Source organism: Equus asinus, chromosome 16, assembly GCF_041296235.1.
Source record: "Equus asinus isolate D_3611 breed Donkey chromosome 16, EquAss-T2T_v2, whole genome shotgun sequence".
NCBI classification, from domain to species: domain Eukaryota; kingdom Metazoa; phylum Chordata; class Mammalia; order Perissodactyla; family Equidae; genus Equus; species Equus asinus.
In genome coordinates, this window is record NC_091805.1 from 46,270,158 (window position 1) to 46,291,985 (window position 21,828).

A 21,828-nucleotide genomic window follows, 5' to 3' on the forward strand; every position below is an offset into this window, starting at 1 on the left:
GATTAAAGAGAGGTCACCATCACTACAGATCTAAGGACATTAAAAAGATATTAATGAAGCCTAGCATCAAGAAATTTGAAAATTCAGATAAAATGAACAAATTTATACAAAAATATAACTTTGTAAAACTGACATAAAAAATAGAAAACCTGGGGGCTAGCCCTGTGGCCGAGTGGTTAAGTTCACGCTCCACTTTGGCGGCCCAGGGTTCAGCCGGCTCGGCTCCTGGGCACGGACATGGCACCGCTCGTCAGGCCACGTTGAGGTGGCATCCCACATGCCACAACTAGAAGGACCCACAACTAAAATATACAACTATGTACTGGGGGGATTTAGGGAGAAAAAGTAATTAAAAAAAAAAAAAGAAGATTGGCAACAGATGTTAGCTCAGGTACCAGTCTTTAAAAAAATTTTTTTAATTAAAAAAATAGAAAACCCAGGGGTGGCCCCGTGGCCGAGTGGTTAAGTTCGCACACTCCGCTGCAGGCGGCCCAGTGTTTCGTTGGTTTGAATCCTGGGCGCAGACATGGCACTGCTCATCGGACCACGCTGAGGAGGCGTCCCGCGTGCCACAACTAGAAGGATCCACAACGAAATATACAACTATGTACCGGGGGGCTTTGGGGAGAAAAAGGAGAAAAATGAAATCTTTAAAAAAAGAGAAAACCTGAAACACAAAGAATCTAAAGCTACAGTTAAAAAACAAACATAATCAAGGAATTCCTATCCAAAGTACATATCCTAAAGAAACACATGCACATGTACCCCAGGAGATGTGAAGGAATATTATTTTTTTATACTAGTCAAAACTAGAAACAACACAATTATTATCAAGAAAAGAATGGATAAACTACAGCCAAGAAGTTCCCCAACTTTATTGGATCATGATGCCATTTAGCGTCTCAGTAATTTTTTTCAGAGAAGTAAAAGATATACCTAAGAGTTCCATTTATAAAGTAGTTAGGTAAAAAAAGAAAAACAAATCCAGATTTTTAAAAGATATTTTAGTTATTCTTTATCCTGTATTTTTAGGTAATTCTGTATATATGATGTATCTTGTGATTTTAAAGCTTTTAAAAAGTATGCAGTCTTTATTGACATGCACAGAACTCTTCTATTTGCCAGGAAGTATTTAAAGGGTAGGAATCCCACAGTAAACAAGATAAAATCGAGTCCTCTTCTTCTTTTCCTTACATTCCAATTAAAGACGAGAAAACAAAATAAAGTGATGTGATAGAGAGGACACGAATGCCTAAAAGTTCTAGACTGGGTACACAAAAAAGGGTTCTTGAAGAGTGATGACATTTATACTAAGACCTCAAAAATAGGAACCAGCCATGCAGAAATCAGAGATGAAACATAAATGATTAGACGTAGGTTTGCACTGCTGCCAAGGAAAATGGCCAACTGATCGCGTTTTTACTTTTATAATAATTTTACCAAATAACAATATTTTTACCAACATATTTCTCAACTGCCAGTCCCTTTGCCAAACGGAAAACTGATCACTCTGAACATACTTCTTTCTCAAATCTTCTCTCCTGATATTCCTCTTTCAAGCTAACTCTTAGCCATACTCAATGCTTCTCTTTCCAGTCATAACCAATCATTCTGCTAGGTGACTGACTCATGAGCCTAACAGATCCTCAGATAGTTTGACAGACCCACAAACTCATATTGAAATTAACAAGGCTCTTTTCAGCAAAACCAAAATGAATTAACTATATTTGGGAGATAATTGTAGAGATGAACTATTACTGAACCATATACTCAATCTCAAGTCACATACAGGCTACAAGACTCAAACACAGCAAGGACAGTCTCAGTTTTTATGATTGGACAGTCATCACGTGGCATGGTACCTGGTACATGGTAAGCTCTCAAATATCTACTGAACAAATGAGCTGAATGAACACTGAATGAAGTTCAGTAAGAAGCTGGTTTTTCTCTGACAATAAATACATTTCATGAAAACAAAATGCTTGGATAGGAAACCTTGATTTGTCACCACAGCTCTCACTCTACTTCCTTCAGAGGATCGATGGTAGGTGGGAATTTATACGTCATTTCTACCAGCTATTTGGATCTCATGTGAAAGTCTTTTTGAACTTTAGAACAATTTACGTAAAAACTAAAAGATGAGTTTGGCAAAGATTCCTCTAAAGTAGCGGTTCACAACCTTCACCGAAACACAAAAACCACCTGGGGTGACTTACCAGTATTCTTAAAATACTGTAAAAATTTTTTGATACCCAGAATGTAATTTAAGATTGTTATTTAACCACTCTAGGGTAGGACTAAGGCATCAACTTTTTTAAAGCTCTCTAGGTAGTTCCAAAATACACCTAGGATTGAGACTATCTGCTCTAAAGCTTATCCATACATTTATCAACCCATTCAACCATCTTTTTAATGTAAAAGACTAATTCCAAGGAAAGCTGTTTCTTTAGGAAAACATTTTAGTGAAATTTCACTTACATAGTTCATTCAAGTGACCACCATTATAAACTATCTTATGCTTTAACAAAAATGTCTGATGTTAGGTTTTAAGCAAGCACTCTCTCTTAAACCATCCTGATCCTCAAAAACAATCTACAAACACCCTTGTCTAACTATATATAAAACTGCAACCAGGGACAAAAAATATTACAGTGGAGCAAAGGCAACCTCTAGCCTCAGCCACAACAGAGTAACAGTACCAGATCAGTCCTGCCACCAAAAACTATAAAACAAGACAGAAATACACGAGGCAACTCTATTCAGTCACTGAACTACAGAAAAATTTTGCAGTCCTTTAAAGAGCACCGCTATCACCCTGCCTTTCTGTAGACGATTTCTTGATGACCAGCACAGAGCATCGCAGACCAAGCAGAGCACAAGTCTCTTTGAGCTGAGGAGGTAGAAACTGAGGTTTGGGACTACTGAGCAGGTGGAATCCATGGAGCAGGGCACTGGAACGGAGGGAGCTGTGCAGGGCGAGGCTGGGGAGTGACAGGGGAAGGCGAAGAAGATACAGAACAAATCAATTCCTCACAAGTCCTTGGTCAATGTCGAGGCTGTACATGCACAGGATGAGATTATACAAGACTTACCAGAGAGCTGCTGATATGAAGTTGACACTGGAAGACAGAAACTAGAGGTTAAGCAGTTCTGGGAGACAGAATTCCAGCTAAGCCAGTGGGGAGAGACACTTTGTTCACCTCCCCAGGCACCTACCTAAGAAACTAGAAATGCCACACCTTAAAGGAAACGACTATATGGAATAAGTTCTACTCCAGGCTTATTCTATCTTGACAAAGCCTAAAACCAAGCCTTCACAAGATCTTCCAAGAAATTTACAGTTTAGAAGTTGAGTCTCACTAAGTTAGAGAGGCTTGGGAAATACCCTGGGCTTTTCACAGACCCTCCCTAACAAAGGGTAAAACCAAACTTACACAAGATCAAGGTGATCAGCCAGTAATTTAACTGTCTGCTAGAACAACAATCAACAGTCTGCAGACGTAGATAAAAGAATCCAGAGTTCTATAACGTATCATCCACAATGCTCAAATCTCAATAAAAAATCACTAGGCATTCAAAGAAACAGGAAAGAATGACTCAAAGTAAAGAATAATGTACTCAATAAAAACCGACAAGATGGTCCAGATACTGTATTTAGCAAAGACTTTAAATGGACTATTGTATATTTACTCAAAATTTAACTGAAAACAATTCTTAATGAGTGAACTGATAGGAAATCTCAGCAGACAAAAACTATTGAAAAAATGGAAATTCTAGAAAAATACATTAAATGGAATGAAATAATTTACTGGATGGGCTTGGCAGCAAATGGGAGATGGATGAAGAAAGGGTTACTGAAAATGAACACAAATGCAACTTATAAAGTCTGAAGAAGAGAGAGAGAACAGATTGAAGGAAAATAAAGCTTCAGAGACCTGTGTGACAAAATCAAATAGTCTAACAGACATGTAATTGGAGTCCCAGAAGACAGTAAGAATATGGGGAAAAATTTTTTTAAAGAAATAATGGCCAACTTCCCAAATTTAATGAAACCCATAAACTTACAGATACAAGAAGCTCAGTGAACCACACACAGGATAAACAGAAGGAAACATATCATGGTCAAACATCATGGTCAACTGATGCAGACCAAAGAAAAAGAGAAAACCCTGAAAGCAACCAGAACCACCAGACAACAAGGAAGGCTAATATGAACAATATCATTAAAAACAAAGGAGGTCAGAAATTATCAATCCAGAATTCTATAACTAGTACCAACTTTCCAATGAGCAGGAGCTGAACGTATTCATTGCCAGCAAACCTGCAAAACAAGAAATGCTGAAGGATATTCTCCAGGACAAGAGACCATGATATGAGATGGTAACTCATAAACACAGTAAGGAATAAAGAGAAACAGAAATGGCAATAAACGGGTAAATATAAAAGACTGAGCTTTTATTTTTCCTTGTCATAATTTCCTTAGAAGACAGCTATTAAAAAAGGAAAATAAAAGCACTGTAAGTTAGATTTATAATGTATGTATGAATAAATGATATGGCATAAGTACAAAGGATGAGGGTTTAATAAACTGAATTATTCGCTTGTAAGGTTACTACATTTATGCAGTGAAAAATAGTACAATATTTTAAGTAGTCTTTAAGTTAAAAGTACGTATCATTAGCCCCAGAGCAATCACTAAAAATAATAAAGAGGTATAGCTTGAAGAGTAAAGCATGGATGTAAAGTGAAATATCAGTAAGTTTTATTAACTTAAAGATGACAGGAAAGAAACAACAGAGAAAAATTTTTTTAAGTAAACGGTAAACTTAAACCTAACCACATCAATAACTACACTAAATGTAGGAAGATTAAACGTTCCAATAGAGCAAAGGCCTCCAATTAAATGATAGAGCAAGGGGCTCTCAGACAATTGATTTCTATGAAAATACACACAAATAATTGATAACTCATATTCAGGCAACTCTATTACCTGTTTTTTTCTATATCAAAATTAATAAATATTTGTTGAATGGATAAAATGCGTAAATTTGTGTCAAATTCCGTTCCAGGCTCTTGTGAATAAAACAAAAACACCTATATTCATGAAGCTTACATTCTAATAGGAAGAACACAAAAAATGAATAAGTTGTAAATTATAGAATATGTTTAGAAGGTGATTAGTGCTACATTAAAAAAAAAAAAATCAAGGAAAGGAGGATTGGGAGTAAACAACCTAACTGCAACTTCAAACACAGTGATCAGAATAGGTCTCATTGACAAAGATACATTCAAACAGAAACTTGATGGATATATGGAAGTTAGCTATGCAAACAAGTGGAGCAACAAAGTTCCAGGGAGAGAAAATAAACAGGCAGCAGCATCCCTGGCACATTTGAGAAGCAGCAAGAAAGCTGGTGTAGCTGTAGCAGAGTGAGGGGGAGAGTAGTAGCAGATGAAAGGTGTGTGCATGAGCCACCCTAACAAATCTGACTTTTACTCTGAACTAGAGAGCCACTGCAGGTTTTGAGCAGGGAGTGACACAGTCAGACTTGAGATTTGCTCTTGCAGTTGTGTTAAGAATAAACGGAAGGAGAGCAATATTAGAAGCATGGAGATGACTTAGGAGACTACTGCAATAACCCAGGCAAGAAAAGATGGTGCTGAGATCAGGCTAGTATCAATGGAGCTAAGAGCAACGAGGTAGTAAGAAGTTGTGGGATTTGGGGATAAAGTTTGAAGATGGAGCCAAACAGATGTTCTGCTAAGTTTAGATTTGGGTATGAGAAAAGAGAGGAATCAAGGATGGTGCCAAGATTTCTGACCCACGCAATGGAAAAAATGCAACTGCCACAAACTGAGATGAGGCAAGGCAGCCAGGGAAAAAGGTTTAGGGAAGGTGATCAGTTCAACTCTGGATATATTATATTTGAGAAAGCAGTCACTCAAGCAGAGATATTATAGTCTGTAGAATAGACAATTCCAAAAGTTCAGGAGAGAGTACTAAGCTGGAAAAGTAAATTTGGACATCATCAGCATGTACATGGTATTCAAAGGCATAAGACTATAGCTGTAGATAATGGAGTAAGGCTTGGTACATCCAACATTAGGAGATGCAGGAAAATGAGATGAGACTGAGAAGGAGCAATCGGTGTGCAGGGAAGAAAACTAAAAGAATGTGGCCTCCTGGGAGTCAAGTAAATAAAATGTATTAAGGGAATGATCAACCATATCAAATGTTGCTGATTATAAGGTTTTAAGATGATGACCGAGAAACGACCTCTAGATTTAATAATGTAATGTGTTATCAGTGAGCTTGAAAAGAACAATGTTGATAGAATGATGACAGTCAGGTGTGTATATTTAAGACAGGACGGGAGAAATTGGAGACTGTGATTATAATCGTGGACCTTAAGGGTATTACACTAAGTGAAATAAGTCAGATGGAGAAAGACAAATATTGTATGATTTCACTTATATGTGGAATCTAAAAACAAACAAACGAACAAACAAAATAAAACAAAAACAAACTAAGTGACACAGAGAACAGACTGGTGATTACCAGAGAGGAAAGGGACAGGGGGAGAGGGAAATGGGGGAAGGAGATCAACTGTATGGTGATGCATGGTCACTATTACAGTGGTGATTACCACGTAGGGTATACAAATATCAAATTATAAAGTTGTACATCTGAAATATATAGAACGTTGTATACAAATTTTGCCAAAATAAAAAAACCCCAAGTTTAAAAAAAAAAGGCTAGGGTATCTGAAGGATCCAATCTGTGGATATTAAAATTGCCAGGAATTAAGACAACAGTAGTGTTCCACAGATTATCACTGAGTAAGGAACTAAAATCTTTAAGAGATGAAGTGGAATGACCCAAGGGTTCTTCTATGACAGCACCAGCAGGGGTACAAGTGATGACATGAGATTAAAATTTTGGAGATTTTTTTTGGGAGGAAGGAGGAAGAATGGTCTAAAAATTAGCAAAGAGAAGACCTATCTCACAACTCAAGGCCCAGTGACACATAAGATATCAAAGAAAAAACTGCTACCAGTTAAGAGGGTTGTAGGGGAAGCAGTGCCCTAGAGCTCTGTCTCCCTACAGCAAAAGAAGGTAGAGAAAAGGATCAAAGAATAGGCTGAGGATACAGAGATCCTCCTGATGACAAACGATGAATCCAAGAGAACAAAGTGACAGAGAGAGAGAGAGAACTGTCACACGCAAAGCCTTATGGGAATCAGGGTATGGCACATGAGAGGAGACCTGGGGGTGTGAGACTTTTTTGGGTAACAAATAGGGATAAAGAACATAATAATATTAGACCTAGTAGATTCAAAGCACATACTGATAGAGAGGGTGCAAATAGTGCTAGTAAAGAGGAGTAGGGCCTGGAGGTTCCTCTTGTAATCTGTTAACGGAGATGAACTTGTAGTTCCAGCAAATCAACCAGATCTTTGCCCCAGATGAGGACAGAAGAGTCAGAATTGTGTGGTCTTACAGTGTGCAGGTTCACTCATGACTCTCATTTCAGGAGAAGCAAATTCACTCCAAATGTGTAGATGCCATCTTGCTCCATGCTGACAGAGTTAATGGAACTGAGGAGTTCTGAGAAGGCACACTGAGTGTGAGGACCCTCTCCACCTGTGATGATGGGGGCAGAAGGTCTATGGGATACCTTCTAAAATGACAAGCCTAAATAGCTTAATCAATTTCAGACAGTTAAGAATTCACACTTATACACGTACCATCCTCCCTAACTTCTCCTATCATGCCCAATCTAACTTTACTGTAAAACAGTCAGTGTTCACATTACTATAGGATCTCAAATTTACTATGGCCAAAACTTAACTACCAATTCCCTAAACACACCTAACAAACCATGTCTTCCCTTAGTCTTCCTTACCTCAGTAAATTCAATTCTACCCTTCCACCTACTCTTGGTGACTTGAAAGCCCAAAATTTTGGTGTTATTGCAACACTTATGGGGACGGCCCCATGGCCAAGTGGTTAAATTCGCGTGCTCCACTTTGGCGGCCCACGGTTTTGCTGGTTCGGATCCTGGGCACGGACATGGCACCGCTTATCAAGCCATGCTGAGGTGGCATCCCACACGCCACAACTAGAAGAACCCACAACTAAAAAAAAAAATACGCAACTATGTACCAGGGGCTTTGTGGAGAAAACAGAAAAGTAAAATCTTAAAAAAAAAAAAAATTTGGTGTTACTGATACCTCTTCTATCGCATACAACCCATACATCAGCAAATCCACACATCACAGTTTCAGGTGTCAAATCCAAATTCAAAATACATAGAGAATTTGATCACATCTTACCATTTCCAACGTTAGCATTCTAGTCTAAGCTACCATTATTTCTTGCCTAAATTATTGAGAACAGCCTAACTAGTCTCCTGATTCTGTCCTTGCCTTTAATCCCTCCTCATCACAGCCAGTAAGATCCTTTTAAAACAATAATCAGTCAACTCATTCCACTGCTCATACTCAAGAATAACAGCCAAGAGTCTTAGAACGGTCTACAAAGCACTAAATAATTTGGCCCTTTCTGCTCCTCAGACCCCATCTGATACCATTCTTCCCCTTGTTCATTCTACTCAGACCATACACTTCCTCAAAAATGTCAAGCATGCCAGTATCTCTGGCCCTTTGCACTTGCTTTCTCTCTCCCTGAAACATGTTCCCCCTTGCCAAATTTAAGCAGGGCTTGCTCCCATTCTTCCTTCAGTCTCTTCTCAAATCCCACCCCATCACTGAAGCCTTTTTCAACCACCCTATTTAAAATAAAAAGCTTCACAGCCCCATGCTCACATGCCCTGTCTCAATTGCCCAGCTTAATTTTTCTCTATGACAATCACCATCTGATATATATACTATTTCCTTGACTTTACCCACGAAAACTTAAGTCCCTAGGGACAGTTAGTGACTTTGTGTTGTTCAGTGACATATACCATGCCTGGCACTCAGCAGGCATACAAATAATTGTTGAATTAATAAATGACTATGTAAATATTGTCCAGTGATGAGCCAAGAATTGTAATAAGAATAATTTTTCTCGTAGAACTTTTTTTCTTCTGGAATTAATAAATTCCTTTGTTCTCATTTTCTTAATTTTCAATGTACCAATACCCTGATGTTTCTCATGTTCCATCAGATATGTCAAAAACTTGTCAATATTATTTTTCAAATGACCTCACATAACAAATTTAACAGAAGTAGTTGCACTTTTTTCCTGGAGACATCCTTCATAGGGTCCTCTGTCCTCATACTTCAGTCTAAACTAGCTACCGCACAGCTGTCCTTCTGGGCATTCCCATTCACTTTCTTGGTTTATTAACCATTTTTGTGGATCACATTCTCTAATAGCTCTCCCAAAAGAGGCACATGGGAGGCAGTTTCTGAATCCTTGTTATGCTGAAAAAATCCATATTTTACTCTCACATTGATTAATGGTTTAGCTATAGAACTCTAGGTTGAAAATCTTTCCTTCTCACCCCTGAACTTTTGAAGTCACTATTCCAGCATCTTCTGTGTCCTGATAATTGCTATTTTTAAAATCCTATTTAGATTCCCATCTCACTGCAGGTCAAATATTTCTATTCTTTGGAAATTTTGTTGATCTTGATTTTAATCCATAGCATACTGTCATTTTATAATGATATATACCTTGATAAGGGTCTTTTTTTTTTTTTTTTTACAATCAGTGTACTAGGCACTAAAAGGGTCATTTCAAACTGGCAACTCTACAGTTCTTAGGAGAATTTCTTGTATTACTTAGTTGATAATGTCTGTCTTTTTCTCTATAATTCATACTATTTGGCTGTTGGATCTCTTATAATTTTCTTATCTTTTTTTAAATTTTCTTTTTGTCTATTTTCTAGGAGACCAACTAGAATTTATCTACCAAACCTATTAGTTTTATATTTCAGCTATCATACTTCCAAGAGCTCTTTCTTACTTTAATTACTCCTTTTGCAGAGATTTTGTCCTTATTTTGTGACGAAGAGTTTGTCATATCTTTCAGGATGTCATAATTTTGATTGATTTTGCATTTCCTTTTGTTCCTATATTATCTTATGTCCTTTTGCACCCTTTCTTTCAGAGTTCCTTGGTCTCTTTCATGTGGGGGGCTGTGTCAATTAGAAATGTGTTCAGGGGTCCAGCACTATGGCCAAGTGGTTAAGTTTGCAGGCTCCGCTTGGGCGGCCCAGGGTTTTGCTGATTTGGATCCTGGGCCCATCATGGCACGGTTCATCAAGCGATGCTGAGGCAGCATCCCACATAGCGCAACAAGAAGGACCTACAACTAGAGTATACAACTATGTACTAGGGAGCTTTGGGGAGAAGAAAAAACACTTCTGGCAACAGATGTTAGCACAGGTGCCAATCTTTAAAAAAAAAACACAAAAACGTGTTCAGCTCTAGAGACTAATAGCAGCTCATACAATAAGACCAAACATAGACAGCTGATGGTGTTAGATCAACAGTTCAACAACATCAAAGCTAGAATCTCTGAGATGATCTTGGTTTTACCCTCTTAAGCATATAATGGTGTCACAGTTCCAGGCATCACATCCAAATTAAAGGAAGGGAAAAGCCAGAAAAAGGCTGACACCAGCAACATTTGTCCCTTTTGTCAGGGACAAATCAGCAAATGCTTTCTGAAAATCATCCACTAAGCAGAATTCCGCTTGTATTTTGTGGGCATAAACTGTGGATCAGAGCCACCCTAACACCAGGAATGTTAAGAAAGGAAATATTTAGCCTTTCCAGTCTCTATATTTAACGTCAGAGAAAAGAGAGAAGTTCAGAATTCTCAACAAATCCCATAATGTATGGCAATGGCTCTCCTCAATGTCAGATGATCCTTCCCATCCATTCATAATTAAATATACTTAAAAACTGCTTGGAATCATGTGTGAGAGAGAGCAGAATTATGGACTGGTGGGCTTCAGTATATGGCAATCTTTTTAATTAGAAGTGAACCCCAAATGTCAACATTTAGAAACCTCTTCTGATCACTCACCTTCTCTAAAGTGAAAAGAGTGTCTAATTCCAGAGAGGGTGTTAGGGAGGACTAGTGAGATGGAAAAGTGTCGCTACTGGCAACCTGGAAGCAAGTCAAGGGAAGTGCAGGTTCCACAGCTGAGAGTGCAGATTTACACTTAATCTCCCCAATTTCAGCCAAGTACCTAATCCCCACTCTCCATCTAAAACTAATATCCTCAGTCCAGAGCCTTTGATTTTATTTATCCCGAGAGAAGCCTACGTTTTGTGATCCCTATCACCTCTAGATCCTGAGCCATAATACGTTTCTGGGAAATAAATCAAGTGGCTTCCTTTATAGCTCCTTTGCATGCCCTTGTGTGTAGTTCACTCAACTCTACTAGGTCAATTACCAGATCTACCAACTATTCAACCCATTTCCCTACTTTTGGAAATTAACTGAAATCTTCATTGGTATCTCTTCTTTCATTCTCGGTCTTTAGAAGTCTATACGTTTTTATTCATTTACTGTGAATGGAATTATTAGAGGGAGGAGGGATAACCTGTTTAGCTAGAAACCATGCAATGCTTTGAGGCACAAAATTGCATAAAGTTCTGTAGCCGCTTTCTTTTTTGAGAACAACTTCCAATGTCATAAAGAAAACCAAAGACTTCAATAAAGAGTTTTTAAAAAAATAGAAAAAAGAAAATGTGTAAGTCACAATGTTAGTCATAATAGCTATTAATGGCTATACTGTTATTGAGCACTTACTGTGCCAAGCACTTTACTGGTACAATTCACATTCAATCTTCACAGCCACTTTATAAAGTTGGTACTACATTTTTTCCATTTAAAAGATACATACATATACCAGAGTTCATCATCTTTATCACTACACTATGTATCAATTATCTGTTTAAAAAAGGGGGGGACCCAAAATTACAATTATAGACTGTGTAAGACAATAATGATTCTAGAATGAGGCTAAATTTTAACCAAAGGAAAATTCATATCTTTTTTATAAACTAAAAATTCAACATAAGAATCTAAGAAAAGTACAATAAAATTGAACTAAGAAAAGAATAAAAATAAAAGAGAACTGTGAGAATTAGAACACTTTTAAAGAACAGAATAAATGCCTTCAAAAACTGGATCACTAAAATGACCAATAAAAGAGTCAAATTATGGCCAGGCTAATAAAGCATAAGGAAGTAAACTCAGCTATATAACATTATAAACAAGAGAGAGGTACAATCATAAGTCTTTGTAAAATCTTAATGCTGTTTAATTCTAAGTGAAAACGTTTTTAAAATCTCTACTAAATAGATGATTTTCTAAGAAAATATAAATTATCACAATTGCATAACTGACTCAAGAAGAGGTGGGAAACCCAACCTGATCAATAAGCCTGGAAGAAATTGAGCCTCTTAAAGATCTAGCCTTAAAAGGCCTTAAGTCCAGACAGGGAAAAGGGGTGGGAAGGATGGAACAGAAAGTGTTAGTGAAGATAACACACAGAAGTGAACTGATTTTAAGGTTAAATAGTTCTCCTAACAGATAAGGAAGGTGATATATAAGTTAAGAAACAGCATTTGTAAAGACAGAGAAGTTTAAAACAGGGGGTTTCCTACTGTAAGAATGCAAGTAAGAGATAGATTGTGTAGTAAAGAATTTAACCTTGCCCAAAGAGAAGTCTGGCCTTTGCCCTCAGCTACTGGGAGGGCATCTCTAAGCCCTCGAAATGTTCTCCTGATAAAAGTATCTCTGTTTGGGGCCGGCCCAGTGGCGCAGCGGTTAAGTTCGCACGTTCTGCTTCTCGGCGGCCCGGGGTTCGCTGGTTCGGATCCCGGGTGCGGACATGGCACTGCTTGGCAGCCATGCTGTGGTAGGCATCCCACGTATAAACTAGAGGAAGATGGGCACGGATGTTAGCTCAGAGCCAGGCTTCCTCAGCAAAAAGAGGAGGACTGGCAGTAGTTAGCTGAGGGCTAATCTTCCTCCAAAAAAAAAGAAAAAAGTATCTCTGTTTACCTCAGGCCTTGGGCCACATGCAAACAACATGATTTGTAGTAGGGGTTCTGGGTCACATGGTATCACCTCAAACTCAGGAACCATATCCACATGACAGAGCTCCAATAAAAATTTTGGGCACCAAACCTCAAGTGAGTCTCCTTGGTTTGCAATAGTCCATGCATACTGTCATGCATCATTGCTAGGAGGAGTTCACCATGTCTAGGATTCCACTGAGAGAAGACAACTGGAAGTTCCACATTTGGAACTCTTCTAGACTCTACCCCATGTGTCTTTCCCTTGGATGTTTTTAATCTGTATCCTTTCACTGTAATAAACATAACCGTCAGCAGAACAGCTTTCAGTGAATTCTAGCAAGTTGTCCAACGCTTTTAGCAAATTACTGAATCTGAGAATAGTCTTAGGAAATCCTGAATTTGCAACTGGTGTCAGAATGAAGGTGATTTTGGGGACCCTGAATTCTGCAGTTGGTGTCAGAAGTGAGGAGGAATTTGTTCCCTAACTTCATAGTTGGCCTCAGAAGTGGGATTCACTAGCATGACCCTGACTCACAGAAAAATGTGGTTTTGGAAGAGGAAGGATAAGAGGACAGGGGAACCTTTGATTCCTGGATGACTACCTAGTCACTCATGGTATAGAACTGCAGCTGCAGTTACTAGAGGTGAATTACCAAAGGAATTTAGAAATGGTAGACCCGAGTGTCTAGGAGTTGACTCATGGATAAAGAAAGAAATGCAAACTAATAAGAAACAAGCTAGTTATGGAACTTACTGCTTATTGTTTACTGTTATCTGCAGTAACTAAAATGAAAATAGACGAGTGTGTTGAGACAGATCCTGACACTGGGCAAAGCTCAGATTTCAGCCACTATGAGCTATGGCCACCAGCCTCAGGGCCACTCCAAAGGGAAAAATTATGCTAAGAAAATAGACAGCACCTCTACCACCTCTGGTCACAAGAAGGTAGTCCAGGTTGAGAAAGAGAAAACCAAGAAACTAATGAAATCAGCAAATACAGTGCAAAGGAAGTGTTTCATTTTGTGGGTCGATGTTGTCTGCTTCCTGAAGAAAAATCTTTACTAAAATATTGAGAGAGCCATTACTCGAAGGCAGTATCATTGGTTTTGAGTGGTTTGAAGAGCAATGTTTGTGTTGATGCAAGACCCACAGCTCACCAGTGAACAACCACAGATGGCTATACATAATCCGGACACACGGCAGGTCATTCTCAAGGGGACAGCTAGCCGGGTGACCTGGATAAAAAGCCCTGTAAAGTTTATGTATCCTGAAACGGGTGACTGTCCTCCTATAAATGCCAAGTGGAACTCCCCAGAAGGAGTGGCTGATATGCTTCTTATGAAGGCCATGCTGGAAGGGCATTTTGAAGATCGGGATATTCATCTATTGAGCATGCCTCTTACTCGAGTCATAGTAAATACTGTGATTAATGGGGACCCTTTTACATGGGCACCCCATGTAATCTTACTGCTACAAAATCTAGCAAGCATGTGAGAAGGCTTATCAGATTTATTGTCTCAGCTTCCCTTTACAGGCCTTAGAGATGCTAACAAAATTAGAGTGATTCAAGAGAAAACAGGAAAAGACACAGGGAGGAGTCAAGGAAGATGGAAATCTTTAGATGGCTATTAAAAAATGGGATGAATAGGGGCTGGCCCCGTGGCCGAGTGGTTAAGTTCGTGCGCTCTGCTGCAGGCGGCCCAGTGTTTCATTGGTTCGAATCCTGGGCGCGGACATGGCACTGCTCATCAAACCACGCTGAGGCGGCGTCCCACATACCACAACTAGAAGGAGCCACAACGAAGAATATACAACTATGTACCAGGGGGCTTTGGGGAGAGAAAGGAAAAAATAAAATCTTTAAAAAAAAAAAAAAATGGGATGAATAAAGCAGACATTGATGGGGTTGAAACAAAGGTTTTAATGCAGCACTACTGGAAGTTGGGTGGACCAATGGGAGCCACTGCTGGTCCCCAACATTAAAGGGTCCTGTATAAGACTGCTGTCTATACCCCAGTTTGAAGAAATTTTAAAAGACAGAAGGCAAAGATGACAATGAGAAACCTGACCTTGAATTGCCTGGGATGATTGTTCATGGATTAATCGAATTGCAGACTGAAGGAGAGGTCAGGGTCTTCTGGCTCAACCCCCAGCTGGAGAATCAAGGCACTATGCACTTATGTGGGTAAAACAGCCAGACGGTGGACAAGAGACATTTCTGGGATTCCTTGACATGGAAGCCCATTATGATTCTAAAACCCGTTGAAGTCCTAATAGGGGCTAAGGTTAGATTGGGAGGACAGGCAATGATTGATAGGATTAGGTGAAAGTTTAGATGAAAACTGGAACGTGTGAACAGACTTTATGTGAAGTGGTTACATCTCCTTTACATGAATATATTATTGGGATGGGTGTTATATGTCTGACTGGTACTGTAAAACATAAGGCATGTAAGTTCACCTTAAGTTCAGTCTTGATTAGACATGCTAAATGGGAACCACTAGAACTGTCCAAGCCCACAGAAGTTGTTAATTTGAGACAGCAGAAGCTATCTGGTGGACAAAAAGAGATTACCACTTTAACGACAAATTAGAAGCTGGAGTGGTAGTACCAATGAATTCTCTGTACAATAACCCTGTCAGCAGCCTGTGAAAAAAGTGGACAGCATATCAAGACTAACAGTAGACTATTAAAGCTTGAATAAAGTAGTGGCACCAAAGCATCAGCAGTCCCTGATATGGTTTCAACAGTATAAAAAAATAATAGCAGGCTAAGGAGAGTGGTACTCAGTGACCAATCCTGCAAACGTTTTTTTCTCTGCCTCGATCTTGAAAAACAGCCAACAACAGTTTCCTTCACAGGGAAGGATTGAATTTATGTTTACTATGTTGTTGCAGGGTTATTTCAACTCACCAGCTTACTAGCATAATTTGGTTAGAAGGGACTTAGACTTGATACAGGTCCTGAGTGTTATAATACACTATATAGATATTACCAGGATAATACAGAAACTAAAGATGACGGTAGGACTGACTTAAATGCAATGGTGACACACATGACCAACAGAGGCTGTTAATAAATCCTCAAACTGGTGCAATTCTTAGGAATAACCTAGGCAAGAGCCACCCTTGACATTCCACAAGTGAAAAATAAACTGATTTGCCACCTACCCCTAGAAAAAGAAGCCCAAGATTTGGTTTGGTTGTTTGAATTTTGAAGGACACATTCCACATCCGGGAATATTACTACCACTAATCAATACAACTACCCACCAGAAGGGTGTACTTAAATGGGGGCCTGAAGAAAGGCAGGCCTTGTCTCAATTTCAATAAGCAGTCTTTCTCACAAGGCTTTTGGGCTTCTATGATCCACACTCAGACTAATTTTGGAAGTGTTGGCAACTCGTACTTACACAGACTGGAGTTTATGGCAAAAGCCTGTGAGTACCAGTCAATATCAACCTTTGGGATTTTGCACCAGAAATTTCTGGATGCCTTGGTAAAACATACACTATTTGAGAGAAAATTACTGGCTTGCTCTTGGGCATTGAGACTGACTCTATGACTGAAGGACATAACCCTGAAACCTGAAATATTCATAATGTCTTGGGTGATGAACACTCTAATAAGGAAGGCAACGCCCACATGAGTTCCATATAAATAAAAATAGTTCATGCAGAAACACGCAACTAGGAAGATGCAAAGAGGTCTTTATCATACCTATGCGCAGGAAGCCTCTTTTCCCCTAACTATGACTTTGGAACCACCAGAGGAGATACTGAATCCTATGAGCACATGGGTGGTGCCCTATGAAAAACCAACAGAGAGCTACTTGGTTTATGGATGGCAGTTCCAAGGTGCACCAACAGCATCCTGTTTGGAAGGCCACTACTCTAACTGAAGAAGGTAATAACAAATCATACCAATGAGCTGAACGGCATGCTGCTTTCCCCTGTTTGGGTTTTACTCAACTCTACAGTTCGTGTCCGTCTCGTGGACTCTTTCCTAACTTCATACAGATAATGAAGACTCTCGTAAGACTCAATAATGTATAGTATACTGAACACTTTAAACTTCGACTATGGGGGACCACTTGAAGGGTCTTTGAAAAAAAGGGGAGGTGGAGAGCAACTATACTTTAGCAAAATAATCCTAGCAGGAACATGGACAGAATGAATTTGACAAGGTAAATCTCAAAGTAGGGAGAGACCAGCTGTAAATGTAGTAACAGGAATAGGTTTTTAAGTCCAATGACATGGGTTCTTTAATAGTTTATCTAGGAAAAATATAAAGTGTGAACTAAAGAAAAAGGAGGAAACATTTACGAGATAATTAGGACTTGGATATAAGTGGTAAAGGAAAATGGTGAAGGAAAGGGAAGGATCGTGGTTAAACTTTGAAGGAGGGGTGACTGAAACTATTCTTTCATGGGAAAAAGGATGTCACCATCCTTTTCTTTTTGCTTCTCACCATCAACTTAAAAAGCTCTAAGAAATCTAACTGTTCAAAGATCTGACTGCGGCTGTGAGAAAGGTAATCTCTTACTGATATTATTACAAGACAATCAATGGTAATATTTGGCCCTGAGGTGAAGGCATCCACAAGACTAGTCACTTCAAGTAAAATATTAACCAACTTGCATGTAAGATGAAAAAATTTGGAACAAATTAAGGATACAAAAGTGTAAAGTAGCATTTCTAAACAAATGTTCTGTGGAACAGTGAGAGGTGCCTTGCAAAAGAACAAAGAGCATTACTTTTATGTGGTCAAGTTTGAGAGATTCCATATCTACTGTATTCTATACTCTATATACTATATGGGAGAAAATGAGAATATGGGCTAAAATAGATCGGGAGTCCGACTGCCTGTGTTCAAATCCTGGCTCTATCACTTACGATAAGACCTTGTACAGATTACTAAAGCTTTCTGTGAACAGGCTCCCTCACCTTTAAAACAGTCATGATATCAGTACCAACACTTCACAGGCAGTTGGTGTGAATTAAATGAACATGCAGCATTCAGAAAAGTGCCTAGGACATACAGATGCAATAATTGTTAGTAATTAGGACTAATGTATCCTCTCTTTAAGAGGTTTCTAATGAATTCCAATGACTCTAATGAATTAAAAGCTCTAAGATATCCTACAATTAAGAAACGCATCTAAGTGTGGTTAATCTAACTTAACCTACCTTTTTCCGGCAGGACATTCATAAAACCTATTTCCATCAATTTAGCAAAACTGTCATAAGAACAACACTTTAGAAAATGCTGGACTATACGCAGGCAAGACCATCTTTTTAATTGTAATAAACAGATGCCATAGAAACTGGGAAATTTGCTGGAGGATTTTGTTATACACCTGACTAAAAATTTCAGTATCTTTCCAGAAGAGTTCAGATGTAACCAGTGAATACTACTGAATTCTGAGAATAAAATAGGGTTGAAATATAAAGTAACGCATTAAAGAATTAGTAACTAAGCTTACTTAGACGCTCATAGCTAGTTTTTCTGCAAACTGTATATCTAACATGAAATCAGTATATTTATGCTTTGATATTAAAATGGATATCAGTTAGCCATACTCATGGGAATATTACCTTTTTAGATAGCCCATAGCCTAAAGACCACAGCACACTTGAAAAAAAAGCTTATTTGAACCAGACGCATAAGAAACAAAGAAATAATACAACTCCATTCTTGTAAACCCGAACCCATGTAATGATACATTTTTAACAAATATTCATAAGACAATTAGGTATGAATGTGGAAACCATTAAACAATTTATCAAAAACATCTTGCTTTAAGAAATAAAATACACAAAATTGAGAACTAAAATGCTAACAAAATTATGGAATAAATATTTGCTTTAGGAAGAATAATTAAGTTACAAGAACTTTTTACAATATTTCTTGTTAAGCAATTATGACTTCTGTACCTATGTTCTTTGTGTTCCAATAGCTGACAGTCTCTACATGTCAGTCTATCACATGTTTCACAGAAAAGTTTCAACTGTTCTTGTTTGTGTACAGGGCAGAAAACAGGGCGTTGACCAGATGTTCCAACAGACTCTGTAGCAAAATAAAACATATTTTTAAACTAAATAAAATTTTTGTCTAACTTTCGAAATTCTTATTAACATTGGTATCCAATGCTTATAAAGAATAAGTAGAAACGTTATAGGGGCAAAACAGGGAGATTAAGAGTAATCATTAAGACTACTTCTATCTTACCTGAGACATCTTCTTTCTTCCTGATCAAGTGATCTTTAGTGAACTTTACTCTTTGATGCGCTTCAATACATGTCTTACATAGCCACTCTCCACATTCTACACAAAAGCCAACTGCACTTGCATTGTCTTCACAACTAGTACATACCTAAAAAAGGAAATAAATATTAATCTACATTAAATTTACAAAATATAGATCCACAAAATAAAAAGGTAAAAACTTTCTAACTTGCTCTCAAATTCATTGTACCTAGAATAAAATTTTGTTACCCATTTATCTTCAACGAAATCCTTTTCCCTCCAGATCAAACATTCAGATGGGTAAAAATCTGTCTCAGAACACAAAATCTATAAAAGATTTTAATTTTCAAGTAACGACTTTTTGTTTCATTTAACCAGGTCTGAGGGTGTAGAATAAAGATATCTTTTATTTTCACTTTGAAAGATGGAACTATAGCAGAACTATCACACATTACATAACTATCCAAACATGTTTTTCTTATAGTTTACATTTTGATATCAAGATAGGAATATAAAGAAAAATTGAGAAGCATACCTGTTCTGATTTCTCATCAGAACTGCTAGGAGCTTCAGATGTATCTTTCACAAAATAATTATCCACAAGATCTATCTGTCTGCATTCTTGGCGGCATACTGGGCACCGTATTACACCAACTAAAACACAAAACGTTAACATTAAGAAATATTCTTCAGGAAAAAATAAGGAAATTGTGCATGATGCCCATATGGAAACTCCTCATCCATATGTCACAGACAAGACCAAAGAAAGGAGCACAAAGAGATGAATGAGATAATCCACTGAGTTATTCTATTCTGGAAAAATGATACCCTATTTAGGACTGGAAAACAAACATTAACAGGTGAAACACTAATAAATGAAACTTAAAGGTACTTCTTTATTACAGTATGTGGTTGGCTCAATAATGGCCCCCCAAAGATATTCAGGTGCTAATCCTTGGAACCTATTAATGTCACTTTATACAGCAAAGGGGACTTCACAGATGTGATTAAATTAAGGCTTTTGAGATGGGAATGCTGTCTTGGGTTATTTGGTGGGCCCTAAACGTCACCACAAGGGAGCTTTTAAGAGGGAGGCAGAAGAAGATTAGACTATAGAAGAGGAGAAAGGAATAATGGAAGCAGAGATTGGAGTAATACGCTTTGGAGACAGAGCCACAAGCCAAGAAATACAGGTGGCCACTATAAGCTGAAAAAGACAAGGAAACAGATTCTCTCCTCAGAGCCTCCAGAAGAAACCAGACCTGCTGACACTTTGACTCTAGCCCAGTAAAACTGATTTCAAACTTTAGCCTCCAGAACAGTAAGAGAATATATATATACGTTTTAAACCACCAAGTTTAGGGCAACGTTGTTACAGCAGCAAAAGAAATACATCTATCATCTTATAAATTCTGACTTGGTTCGGAAGTACTTGAATTCATGCTAATGTAGGAAAAAAGATCATCTGTGCCTTAACCTGCTAGTGTTCTAGCATCTATCAGAACAGATAAACCTGCTGAGGTAACATATGGAAGTTAAAGTTAAGAACTAAAAAAATAGCACCACAGCCAATACAACAAACTGATTACTACGTGTCAGCCATAAAATTGAAGATACAGCATAATGACACAATGCTTGCTTTCAAGAAAAAGTTCAAGACCAGTATATAATTTTTAGTTTATACCATGTACAACTACAGGAAGCACGAACCAGGAGTAAACAGAGTCCCCAGGAATTGAGTACACAAACTACAGAACCTTAGATAGTTCTAATGGCAAATGAAAACACAAATAAAACGTCATTCTCAAAGTAGAAATATCAGTCTCCCAGTAAACATATACATAGTTAAACTCAAATTTATAATTATATATTTGAAAACAAAATATTTTTATAATATAAAACACATACAAAGATTTTGTTCAAAGGAAATACATAAAAACAATTTTTCTAATCAAAGGAAGAAACAGTTATGGTGAGAAAGGAGAAAACAATATAAATATTTTCACATTTGAGTTGGCATGAGTTAAAAACCTTTCAAGAAACAGAGTATATAACTACAAAGAAGATAATTATAAGTAATTGCAGGAGCAAAAATATGAGAGCAACTAACTTCTTCCAGTGAATCAGGTTAGGTTTTCACTGAAGAGGTGACACTTAAACATGGTCTTTAAGAATTAACATGCATTAACTAGTGTGCAAGAAAGAGTTTATTTGGCTGGCCTGGGTCCCTCAAACCCTGCATAATCCTAAGGCCTGTCTTTTAATACTGGCCCTTGACTGGTTCCTGGGACACGACCTCTGAACTATTGGAGTACTATGCCTAATAAGAGTGTTTTTATATGCCTGAGGCCTTGGGCCACGCTGTATTCAGTTTGACCTCTGGAGGTGGCTGGAATCCAAATAGGTGGTGTCAGTCCTCCAGATAGGTGGAGGCTGAATCCCTACATGACTAATCCCCCCAAAAGAACCTCAGACGTAGAGGATCAGGTGAGCTTCCTTGGTTGGCAATACTCTTGCACATTCACAT

At 38.1% G+C, this 21,828-nt stretch overlaps 1 protein-coding gene across 2 annotated transcripts in view; it reads right to left on the bottom strand.

Annotated features, from left to right (window-relative positions):
* TRIM33 (tripartite motif containing 33) overlaps window positions 1-21,828 on the bottom strand; it is a 115,869-nt gene that overhangs the window by 45,707 nt on the left and 48,334 nt on the right. For both annotated transcript variants that reach the window (XM_014837130.3, XM_044748876.2), the window contains exons 2-4: window positions 19,837-19,955; window positions 19,284-19,428; window positions 18,989-19,121 (exon numbers count right to left, since the gene is read on the bottom strand). In XM_014837130.3, the coding sequence (XP_014692616.2) occupies window positions 18,989-19,121; window positions 19,284-19,428; window positions 19,837-19,955 (397 nt within the window). The remainder of the gene's footprint in view (window positions 1-18,988; window positions 19,122-19,283; window positions 19,429-19,836; window positions 19,956-21,828) is intronic.